The 13,139-nt window shown below is 38.4% G+C and overlaps 1 protein-coding gene across 1 annotated transcript in view; it reads left to right on the top strand.

Moving 5' to 3' along the window:
• LOC140494561 (protein-lysine 6-oxidase-like) overlaps positions 1-13,139 on the top strand; it is a 38,432-nt gene that overhangs the window by 7,869 nt on the left and 17,424 nt on the right. Inside the window, exons 3-5 of the mRNA XM_072593870.1 lie at positions 6,006-6,143; positions 9,832-9,988; positions 11,765-11,860. Of these exons, the coding sequence (XP_072449971.1) occupies positions 6,006-6,143; positions 9,832-9,988; positions 11,765-11,860 (391 nt within the window). The remainder of the gene's footprint in view (positions 1-6,005; positions 6,144-9,831; positions 9,989-11,764; positions 11,861-13,139) is intronic.

Here is a 13,139-nt window from a genome sequence, read left to right as displayed (position 1 = left end):
GTGTGTATTTGAGAACCAAGATGGATAGCAAGTACTTACCCAATGGCCAAATCAAACTTATATTTCCTATTCCAAAACTTTGCTAAAGGCAAGAAAAAATATGAGGCTATCCAACATTGAATACAAAATAAAATTGTTTGTGCTGTAATGGAGCTCTGCTGTTATTAAAGAAAACATTTTTAACTCCTATCATTATAGTGCTTTAAAATATATTTTTTCTGTTGTTGGCTTTCTTGACATTTCTGGGCTATAGGAGGTCCATTCTTTTATCAAAATATATTTAAATTTGGGTGGTAAATGTCAGCCTGATATGGTGGGGGAGGAGAGGATTGCTGAGATTATAGATTACCTTGATCCTGCCTTCACTTGATACATCAGAAAAGCACTTTATTGCCAATGTTTTGGAATGAACTGCCTTAACTCATTCATTCCCACACCAACCCACTTTTGTGGAGGCTGACTGTACTTCTCACTGCTGCTTTGACTAATGTAAGTTGAAAGCAAAAACGGGTTAAAATTGGATGTTTCTGTTCTGTTTGGGTTGTGCAATTCTTTGCTGCGAGTCATTAATATATATAAAACTATGTGTAATGGTTCAGGCAAGAACAAAATGCTTGATTTCTTTATTACAGCAGTTGCAGGTATTATAGCAATATGTTTTTAAAAAATAAGTGAAGCTGGAACGGGACTTGGGGAAGAACTGAAAAGGTGTATTAGATCACTTCTTGTAAAGATCTAGCACCAGCATAGACATAAGGAACCATAGTTTCTCTCTACATAGCATTACCATGAAAGGCACCTTCTGTATTTTAGCTTTTATCCAAGTAACATTTTTAAGGCAACTTTCAGTATTGCAGTGGTCCTAGTTCTTTGAGAGTTTTTATTAAAACCTAAAACAGAAAAGTGTGGTGACATTTCAGTCAGTGCCACAGGTTACATAACTGAAATAATTCAGTGGAATGTAATGGTGACCTGGCAACTGTAAGATGAGAAAAACATGGTATGATGAAGAATATTCAATTTATGAAAAAAATAATATCCTTCAGATGTGAGACTTGGCTCAATTAATTTAAAGTGATCCAAATCTATTGAAATAGGAAGTAGCAGACCATTTTCAATAGCCAGCCTCACTTGAGATACTGTCTGAAATAAAACAATGCAAACACTTTTGCCCCGGACAAACTACTAACTTTGCACTCACCACCTGCTCCAATAATTTGCTTTGTTATTGAAAATACTGGCTGGTGGGCCAAACATGAGAACTCACCAATGTTTAGAAGAATAGGAGATAACATGTGAAGCAAGTTGAATTATTTTGATGTTGCCAAGCTTGGCTTTAAAAGATTATGAATGTTGAAGAAAGAACTTGGTTTTAGATAGGCCTTTTTAAAACTGCAGGATGTTCCAAAAAACTGAAATACTTTAAGTTTAACCATTGTTGTAATGTAAATGCACTAGCCGGTTTGTGCACAACAAAGAACTACACACAAGCAGTGAAATAAATTACCAAACAACGTTGTTTGGAAATAACTTGTCAACCTAGACACAGAGAACTCAACTATTTTCATAGAGAGATCATTAAGCCCACTTGAAAAGCCAGATAAAGTCTTGATTCAGTAGTTCAATCAAAGGAAGGGCATTCCATCTAACCACCACTTCCACCATGTTGTATTGGAATGTCAGTCATGATTATGTACGAAGGTCCTGGAGTTAGGCTTCAAATTATGAACTTCTGACTTTGGAGACAGCCTATTAGACCAAAGATAACACAAAGGAGCAAGAAACAGAAATTGCTGGAAAAGCTTAGCAGGTCGTACAGCATTGTAAAGGAAATCAGAGTTAACATTTTGGGTTGAGTGACCCTTCCTCAGACTTGGGCCCGAAACATTAACTCTGATTTCACAGATTTTGATTTACAGCATTCACAATTCTTTTAGTTTTTATAACACAAAGCAATCTCAGTATTACTGAAAAAATGTTTGAAATATTTTGTTTTGCACTGATCAGGATATTTCACAAGAATACTAATTCAAGGAGAAAACCAATATTTATATTCCATAAGTGGAAGGTTCTGCTTGGTTAGCAAGTGGACTCTGTTTAGTAGAGGTACTCGAATGGAGAATGCACCTGTTAATGCTGATTAACAGTTACATAATAGGCTTCGTTTAAATTTTAAACCAAACAGGCTGACATTGATTGGTTAGAGTATTGCTCTGAAAAATGAACAAGCCAATGGCTTGCAGATATTTTGTTGAGTTGACAAAGCAATTTTGCATTCTTTATACATACTGTCTAGCGAGAAGTGATGAAGGAAATAATGGGACAAATTGTTTTTATAGCACCCACAAAACAAGAGCTTACTAAAACTCCTGAGCCTCTAATTTATGTGGCAAAATCATTCCATTAATACATTTTTTTTCTATTCCTGTGGAACAGCATTTGGCAGTTCCAAACTTGTTCTAAACAATGGAAGCAGCATGTAATATACAGAACAAAGCAACCCATAAATCACAAAAATTACAAATCAGTTAAATATTCAGCAGTTCTGTCACATCCAGTTGTGAGTGGTGGTGGACAATTAAACAATACTCAATAGTGAAGGGACACAGTATATCAATGCAGAGACAAGACTGAAACATTTGCAAACATTTTTAGCCAGAAGTGTCAAATTAACAATCAAATTCTGCCTCCTTTTGAGGTCTCAATATCATCAATACCTGTCTTCAGCAATTTAACTCACTTTGAATGATATCAAGAAATGATTTATGGCACTGGATACAGTCCTGAAAACATCCTGACTGCAATATTGAAACTTTGTCCTCCTGAATTAGCTCCAGAATAACCTCCTTAGCCAATCTATTCCAGTCTAGCTGCAACAATGAGATTACCCAAAATATGGAAAATTGCCCAGATATTGTGCCTTTCCACCATGAACAGAATAAATCTAATTCAGTCAATTAGCACCCTCTCAGTCTACTCTTGAACATCAACAAAATGATGGAAAGGATCAGATAGATACAATACTATCAGGTGGCAGTTACCCAGCAATAATGTCACAGATGCTCATTTTGATTTCCACCAGTGCCAAACACCTAAAGATTTCATTACAAAACTGAAACAAAAGAGCTGAATTCTGAATGCAAGGTGAGAGTGACTGCTCCAGACAATAAGGCGACATTTGATCAGTTGTTGCATAAGGTAGTCCGAGGAAAATTAAACGAAATGAGAATTGAGAAGATTCTTCACTGTTTGGAGTCATACCTAGCACAATACAATTTTTTTTTGTGATTGTTAAAACCCAATCATCTCATCCTTGGGACATTATTGTAGGAGTTCCAGAGGGTTGTGTTATAATTCGAACATCTTCAGCTATTTAATCAATAATTTTCCAACTAACACAAGGTCAGAATTGGAGATGTTCACTGATGAGAGCACACTGTTTGGTACCATTCACAGCTTAATAGATAGTGAAACAGAACATGCCTGCATATGACACGATTTGGAACACATTCCAACTTGGCCTGATAATTGGCAAAGAACATGGTGGCACAAAGATATCAGGCACTGATAAGGGAGAGTTTAACCAGATCTTGGTATTCAGTGGCATTACCATCACAAAATCCCCCAGCACCATCAACATTCTTGGAGTAACCATTGCAGAAACTTTAACTGGACTAGGTACAGCAATAGAGCAGTTAACAAGCTGAGAGGTTTTTATCAAGTGTCTTATCTCCTGACTTCCATAAGCCTGTCAACTATTCACAAGGTACAAGTTGGGAGTGTTATTGAACTCTCCTCCACCTGCCTGGATGAGTGCAGTTTCAATAAGGCTTAAGAGGTTCAACATAATTCAGGACAAGTCAGCTTGCTTGATTGACACCTCATCTACTACCTTTAACCATTCAATCCATTCACCACTGATGTACATTGACAGAAATGTGCACCATTTACATTTTGCACTGCAGAAACTCACCAAACATCCTTCAACGGCACCTTCCAAACCCATTTATACCATCTAGAAGGACTAGGATAGCAGGCAAATGGGAGAACAACCACTTTTCAAGTGCCTTTCCAAATCACACGTCATCTTGACATGAAACTACCACTGTTCATTCTTTCTTATTGGATCAAAATTCTGGAGCTGCCTTATCAGCATGTTGGATGTATTTACATCCCATGGATTGCAACAATTCAAGAAGGTGACTCACAACTACCTTCTCTAGGAAATTATGGAAGGGTATCATATCTTGGCCATTGCAGTGATATTGTAAAATAAATGCCAATATTCTACATTAAAAATACAAAGTATGGGTTTGCCCTATTTAGACTGTTGCAGAATGTGTCTCATCCAATGGTATGGGAGCATGTCAACCTGAAGTTCTGATTGTGGGCCCAAGCAAAATGCTGGTAAAATGCACTGCTGTAAACAACCAATCCACAAGCAAATTTAACTTCTTAAAGCACAATGTACTTTGTAGCTTCTACTACACCTTATAACCACAGTTCCTGGGCCACAATCCCAGCCCCAACCACAGTTGCTGCCTCATAATATTCTTAGCCACAGCTGGTGTTATTTTATCTACCTCAATTCACAGCTGGCAGCCCATCACTAACTTTGGCTTGACATTGACTGAGTGATGATGCCTACTATGTAATCTTTGTGGTCTGAGTTGAAAAATCACCAACACTTTCCTATTTAGATTAACTTCATTTATCCCTTCAAATGAAACAAGTGATGTTTTCAAGACAAAAGCTTTATTTTGATTGCTTAACCAAATTAGTTCCCCACATCTACATTGACATTGAGAAAATCTGCTGTGGCCCAATAGCAATAGTTTTATTTCTGTTTGTTTGTATTCACCCCAAGTTATGAGACATGTTAGAGCCAAGGAAAGGAATATTTCTTCCAAATGAGGCATCATAAAATAGCATCAAACTGTGCTCCAAACAGGTTATGGGTTGGTTACAGATTAAACCTCTTTTTAGACTGCATCAACAAGCACTATCAGATCAAGTACAGCACAGGCTGATCACAGAAAAGCCCCAGTTCCTATGAACAAAAATAAATAATCTACATTTAGTCTTTGTACGCTAATATAGTGTGTAGCATGGCTTGTATGTCTACCACCTTGCTGCTTGTATGGTGAATTTCCTTGTTATATTATGAGCAATTGCAGCTTGGAGGTTGGTGACAACATTGTCATGTAGCATGTGAAGTGTTACTGCTACTTGCTGTAGAGCTGAGACTTGTCTAAGATAGTAGTTGCCTCAGGAGGAAACAATGGCATGGAAACTGCCATCAACTCTGTCCAGGAATCCTCAGAGCTCCTGTACTTACTGGCAACATACTTCCTCAACCAATGACTTATATGGATCTTTCTCAAGCCATCGTGGAGTGGAAAAACGTAAGGCTTTTAAATTATGTCACACAAATTCTGTTCAGGCTTCCATGCCAGTGGAAATGTTCACTGGCAGGTTCACCAATGGAATGGTTTTATCTCAGATAATCCAGTTTGTATGTGATAGGAAGTCATTTTCAATTTCACTCCTGTGAACTAACTAGGATTCCACAAAGGATGAAGGATCAGCTTTGCCAAGTCACTGTCTGGATTTGAATTTGAAAACTACCCCTCAGTAAGTCCAGTAATTTGTGAACTGGATTAAAAATCTGATTATCGAATTCAGTTTTTCGTTTACTTTACTGACTGATGATGTAGATAAAGTAGACCTTCAGTTTTTCAATTAACTCTTGTTAGTAAAGCAAAGATGAAAAATCAAGCCACATAACACCCCCTGTACTGTTTTGTCTGTCTTAATGTGGATGCCTTGGAGGTGCTGTACATTCTTGGTTCTTGTCCAATTGTTGTCATTTCAGCTAAGTATAATTACATTGGAAGAGTGGTGCTTTTCACATACTTGGCTCAAAATGATCCCCGACTCATGTAACTGTTGTTTTTTGGGAAATAATTCTCTGCTTAAAGCATGTCTGTCTTTTTTTGTTTTAGGTCTGCCTATAGTCCCAGAACAAGTGACCTCAGTATTAGGGTGCTTCTACGGTTTCCTCAAAGAGTCAAAAATCAAGGGACTGCTGACTTCCTCCCAAATAGGCCGCGCCATACCTGGGAATGGCACAGTTGTCATCAGTAAGTACAGAATGGGAGTTTGCTTCCATGTGTGATCAAAACATGTCTATTCTTCTGAGAAAAATAAGTCTTTTGGATGAATGTTATTGCTGCATGCAAAGTCAATGCCAAGCAAGATTGTGCTTACAGGATGCAGTCAAAATAAGATCCAACATACTGCACTATGGAAATTTGAGCTTTGTTCATTAGTCCTGCATACTGAATTTTGTTCTGAAACATGAGGCTCTGAGCAATTGCAATGTAGTATTGGAACATTGAGCATTATTAGTAATAGGATTCAACAGTGCCCTATTATTTCTGCCAGTACTTCTACTAATGTTTCTGAAACATGACAAATATTTAACTTATTTGGTTTATGTTTTCAAATAATTTTGCATGTCCTTCTTCATCTGTGAAGTGGAGATGCCGGTGTTGGAGTGGGGTCGACAAAGTTAAAAATCACATAACACCAGGTTATAGTTCAACAGGTTCATTTGAAACTTATGAAGCAGGAGCACTTCGAAAGCTTGTACTTTCAAATAAACCTGTTGGACTATAACCTGGTGTTGTGTGATTTTTAACCTTCTTCATCTGGGCAGTTGAACCTTTAATAAAATTGCCCCTTATTTTACTTCAGTGGACAATACAGAACTGGGCTAAATTCCAATTTTGATAATGTCCCCCATCAGCTGGACTTTGAGCCCTGAGCAAATCTGGTGAGGAGCACTGTAACTATAAGTACTGCTCCTTTAGACAGTAAATCATCTTAAACTTCATGCTCATACATCAATTTCAGGAATGCCTCAAGTTTTTGAAACATGGTGAATATTTAGCCATTATATTTTATTCTCTTCAATTCAGTTGCAAATGCTTCATCTGGGCAGTTGGACCCTGGATTCATTTTACAAGTTATCTAACAATATCACTATATTTGCACTGCAACGATTAGGATCAAGCTGGTGTGTATGTGTGTCTAAGTGGACCTTTGTCATATAAAATATTAGCAATGTTTTCTCACTTGTATTATTGAATTACTTCAGAGTATCTCAGAACTATTATGGTACAGAAAGAGACTCGTCAACCCATCACGCCTGCATCAGCTCTTCAAACAAGCATTATTAACTAGCAGCAATCTTCTGCTTTTTCACCAACCCTTGCATGCTATTTTTATCCAAATAATCATCCGAAACCCTCTGGAATACCCCAGTTAAACCTGCCTCCAATCAGACCCTAACTACTCGCTGAATGAACAAATGTTTTTCTCACATCACCTTTAGTTCTTTTCCACTTCACTTTAAATCTATGTCCTCTCATTCTTCTTTCTTTCACAGCAGGAACAGCTTCTCTTTATCTATTTATATCAACTTGCTCATATTTTTGATAATCTTTATCAAATCTCCTCTTGGCTTTATTTTCTGAAGGAAAGCAAACCCCAATTTATCGTCATAACAAGTTTCTCATTCAGGAACCATTGCTTGTAAATTGCTTCGATACTCTGCCCAATGTATACACATTTTTCCTATAATGTGGCACCCACAACTGTATATAGTACTCCAGTTGAGGTCGAACAAGTATTTTGCATAAGTTCAATACCATCTCCTCGCTCTTGTATTCTATACCCCTATTAATAAAGCTAAGGATTTATCTGAAGTTTTTTTTAGTCATTCATGAGAAGAGGGCAAGGCTGGCTAGGGCAACATTTATTGCCCATCCCTCATTTCCCAAGGGCACTTAAGAATTGACCACATTGCTGTGGCTGTAGTGTCAACTGTAGGTTGGCCAGACCAGGTAAGGATGACAGTTTCCTTTCTTAAAGGTTAATAGTGAACCAGATGGGTTTTTCTGACAGTCAGCAAAGATTTCATGGTTATCAGACTCTTATTTCCAGATTTTTATTGAATTCAAATTCCACTATTTGCCATGGCAGAATTCGAACCCAGATCCCCAGACCATTGCCTGGCTGTCTGAATTAACAGTCCAGCAATAATACCACCAGACTGTCACTTTCCTCAAACCTTATTGTTATATTTGTGAGAATTTTACTTTTAATTGGGGTTTTTACTTTACAGCTTTTTGCATGGTCCTGTGAAAACGCCAAAACACTGGTGTCCTTGTTCATGACCTGTTCTATTTGTCTCCTTTCTAGCCTCAGTTCAGTAGGCAGGAAAGTGGGCTTAGGTGGTCTTCTCAAAGTATTAATGATGCCACATATGTTTAACAAAGGATACATTATATTCACTAGGGTCGTTTCCTCTGACATTTCTTCCTCAGTTTGTGATGAATCATTGTGTAACTTCAAGTGATTACGGCTAAGTAGTTCAGCTGGGGTCAAGCAAAGCACAGTCACTCAGATCAAATGTTCCACAATTTCAAAGAAGTCCTACCCATTGTGAGTTTAACCAGGAGCTTTGGAATTCTCATATTAAAACACTTAGGAAGAAAAATGATCCCTCATACATTACAAATATTTAAGCACTGAGTTCTGAGAATGAGCAGCAGTGTTTGTATGAGTAGCATTGCCAAGGTAGTGTTGGAGAGTTGACAGGCCTTATTTCTCAAAGGACTGAAAAATGCAAAGTTTTGGGTAGAAATCAGTTTTCAGTTTTTCTCAGCATGTACAGGCATACATGTGTATGTTTGTGCTCTTAAAAAGTGATACTGTTCTGCAATCACTTTGTATCAGTAGTACACCTATATTAAATAGTAAGAAAGTCCTTTAGAGATTAGCTCCCTATCTTTACAAGGGGAAAAGTGTGTTTGTTCAAATGTTTTCTTGTTTTAAAACATAATTTAATTTCCACCTTTTTGAATGTTTCTTTTCAGAGTTCTTCTGGTAATATGCATAGGGAAAGGTCACAAACTGATAAAGAATGATCTGTGTCCCGAAGAGGCTTCATTTATTTGACCAGAATTGCAAATCTAGATTGGGTTAGAAACTGATGTAAAGCTGTTTAACTCTGGCCCCTGGGAAACTGTTAACCTCCTGTTTAAATTTGCTAGAGACCCCTGGTTGTGTTCTCAGTACTAATACTATTACACAACTTGAACATGCCCAACACAAACCAAATCTGTCCTCATTTCAGGCACTCATTATTAACACCAAATATTCTGCCGTCAATTAGGACAAAGGTCAAGAACTGTACTGAGTAAGCTCCTTGATACTGCCTTAAACTGAACTTTGTAAAAGAAGCCCCACCACACAATTGTATCAGGCTTTGTTACACAAGTTGGTCATCCTGGCTTACCTGAGTGTCATTGTTAGTTTGTTATCAATTTGTGCAGAATTATGGCCTTGTGCCTAACAGAATCAGGATTAAACTGGCCAGTGTATTTCCTCTTTAAACGTTTTTACACCTTTATACTGATTTCAATTTCAGTGTCAATGGCACCCTCCAGCAGGATATTTACCTATAATGGTCATTACAGTAGAATCAAGCCCAAATATGCAATTCTCATGCTCACCTTTCTCGCATTAGTCATTGGACAGAGATCCGGAGCAGGAACCTTGATTATTTGCTCTTCGCTCCCTATCTCAGGAACATGGAGGATAATTGTGCTTTCCTAACCTCTGTCACAGCTCCGAACTAACTTAGCAGGGATCCAATTTTGAAACTCCTTTTTGTTTAGTAGAGTTTCATAATTGTATCCATCTGGCCAGATATCCATTTCTGGTTACTAATGCATTGTCTATGAATTTCTTTCACTTCAGGCACTACCACAGTATGGATCAGTTTAGCCATTACGATCTGTTACAGGCCACCACGCAGAGGAAAGTAGCTGAAGGACACAAAGCTAGCTTTTGTCTAGAAGACACTGTGTGTGACCCTGGCATCCGAAGAAGATATGCATGCACCGCACATACTCAGGTAGGTGGACACAGTGATATTAATATTTAGCATGGTAGAGTGGGTTTGAAGACACATCAACCATTAGACATGTATTGCTGTTTATAATGGAAAGAAACAATGTGGTTCCAAGAGGAGCCTTTAATTCAGCAACAGCATGCTCCCCCTACCCTCAAAGAATGACAGCCCTGTCCAAGTGTTCCTTTTCTGGAGTCTAACTTTGATTTTGACACTTGAATTTTCAAAATCCCCTGCAGACATTCAGGTTTCATATAGGCAGCAATTTCAGCTCTGTTTGCATTGAATGATGAGTATTAGTGCCACTCCAGGTTTTTCCTCTTGGTTCTTATGTTCAGTATTTCTTTAAGCTTTGAACTCCTGCTCTTGTTGCACTGTATTGATTATCATTGCATACTGTGAGAATTCAGAAATTTCCATCTATAGGCAGTAGTTTTCAATTTATTAAAAAAACAAACAGCAGGGATTAGGAGATGGGGACAGACTGAGGGAAAGTGGGAGAAAGATGAGGGAGTGGCAGTGGGGAGACTGGGATTGGGATATTGTGGTAGACTGAAGGAGTTGGGGAGATGAGATCAGAAACTGATGAAGAAAGTCTCTGACACTGTGACAATTGTAGAAGTAACAATTTACCTATTGCTTTACCATTGGCAAAAATGAGATCATGAGACAAGTTTTTTGTACTATATCATCACAACCTGCAATGTACTATCTGAAAAGATTATGGAATCTGATTTGATAGTAATTTTCAAAAGGAAATTGTATACTTGAAAAGTAAGAAATGTAGTGATATGAATAAGGAGAAGGACCTTGAGACTAATTAGATGTTCAGAAAGTGAACATGAATACAGTGTTGATTGGCATCTTTCAGTTTTATGTGATTCAGAGTGGCTCAAAGACAATCCCTATAGTGAGGAGAATCCCCGAGATGCCTGTTTATATCTGTCAGGGCTCCCTGATTGGCCTAGGTTGACAGCCCCAATCAAGGAACTCATACTCAGTGAGATCCACCTGGCCAACCTTATTCCAATCACTATAGGGAGCATTCCTTCAATTTATGCAACAGCCATGCGGTATATATGTGCAATGTGTTGGGTATAGCTGTAACATAATTTGCAATTAGCCATATCTTACTGCTTTCTATTGGTAAAGTTCGATGTCATATAGGACAATGCCCAGACTGCGTTTGCTCTGTGAGTACTTTTTTAAGGGTGGGAGAGGCTAATGGTCCGCCTTTTGCTGAGTTTCCATGTTGACATATATGAGTCATAGCTTTGACTACAGACTATTTAAGCAGCTCCTGATTTACTGACATGTTCTGTCTCATCAATACTTCTATATTACATTGCACATCATTTGAATGCTCCCATATAGTATACATTCAGTCACCCCCTACACACTCATAATTTATTATCCCGATTTCCTGAAGTTTCTGTCTCACCTTGGGGTATATTGTGATTTATTAAGTGTTGACTTTTCATTATATTCATCACCTTTCTTATATGAGTGAAGCAAGTAAGTAGCAGCAAGGTTTTTAACTGTGGAGGGTTTCACTGCCCTCATTTGTCATTGCTGCCAATTTTGATTCCGTTCTCGACTACCCCAGAGAAAAAGCTGATATTTATTCATTTCTCTTGACTACTCAGCAAACCTACCACTACTCAAGATAGATCACGTTCAAACCTAGCACTTTCTCCCTTAAAAGAATAAAGATGAACATATTTTAGAGCTGGAAGTTTGTAACTCATTTAACGTTTACACTTCCCACTTTTCCATTAGGGATTAGGTCCTGGTTGTTATGATACATACAATGCAGATATTGACTGCCAGTGGATTGATATAACAGACGTCGCTCCCGGAAACTACATACTGAAGGTAATCCTTTCAATCTCTAGAACTGCATCACAAAAAATGGGTTACACCATAAAAGCTTACCTGGCAACTAGAGTTGCCAGTTCTATTCCTGTAACTCTCACTTATTCCCTCTCTTTCTTTGTATGCTTATCTCATTTAATCTCTATAATTGCAGTTGGTAGACCAATGTGTTAAATTTAGAAAGCCTGGTGATAAAGGGTGGAACAGGAACTAATTTTCATATACCTTTATCCCCAGATACCAGGCAGAATGGTGGCACAGTGGTTAGCACTGCTGCCTCACAGCATCTGGATCCCGGGTTTGATCCCAGCCTTGTGTGACTGTCTGTGTGGAGTTTGCACATTCTCCTTGTGATCATGTGGTTTCCTCCAGGTTCTCTGGTTTCCGCCCACAGTCTATAAAGATTTGCAGGTTAGTTGGATTGGCCATGCAAAATTGCCCATAGTGTCCAGGCGGGTCAATTAGCTATGGGAAATGCAGGGTTACAGGGATGTGGTGGGTCTGGGTGAGATGCTTTTTGGAGGGCAGTGTGGACTTGATGGGCCAAGTGGCCTGCTTCTCCACTGTGGAGATTCTATGATTCTAGATATGTCTTACAAATGTGCACCTCTAAACCTCTAAATGTGCACCACAGCATTGGTCTGCACCTACCTTAAAAAAACAAAAAGATTTACAATTAATATCCATCAACTGCATACGGTTAAATACAATTAATATAAAATATCGTTCCTGTCAAATCGGCCAGCTTGATTGGCACCACATCTACAAACATTTACTCCATCCACCACTGCTGCTTGATAGAAGCAGCGCGTACCATGTACAAGATATTCTACAGACATTCCTCAAGGCTCCTCAGACAGCCCCTTCCAAACCCATGACATAACCATCTAGAAGAATGAGGATAGCAGATATATAGATATATTGCCACCTGCAAGTTCCCCTCCAAGCCACTCATCATCCTGACTTGGAAATATTTTGCCATTCCATCACTGTCACTGGATGAACTTCCTTGAACTTGTTCCCTAGCAACATTGTGGGTCCATGAAATGGACAGCAGTAGTTCAAGAAGGCAACATTGCTATCTTCTCAAGGGCAACTAGGGATGTGTCCATAAGTCCATAAGACATAGGAACAGAAATTAGGCCATTCAGCCCATTGAGTCTGCTCTGCCATTCAATCATGGCTGATAAGTTTCTCAACCCCATTCTCACACTTTTTTCCTGTAACCCTTGATCCTCTTGATACTCAGAACTTATCATTCTCAGCCTTAAATACACTC

The sequence above is a fragment of the Chiloscyllium punctatum genome, chromosome 24, assembly GCF_047496795.1.
Source record: "Chiloscyllium punctatum isolate Juve2018m chromosome 24, sChiPun1.3, whole genome shotgun sequence".
NCBI classification, from domain to species: Eukaryota; Metazoa; Chordata; class Chondrichthyes; order Orectolobiformes; family Hemiscylliidae; genus Chiloscyllium; species Chiloscyllium punctatum.
Note: the sequence above shows the minus strand (reverse complement) of the source record. Positions and strands in the feature narration are given on the sequence as shown.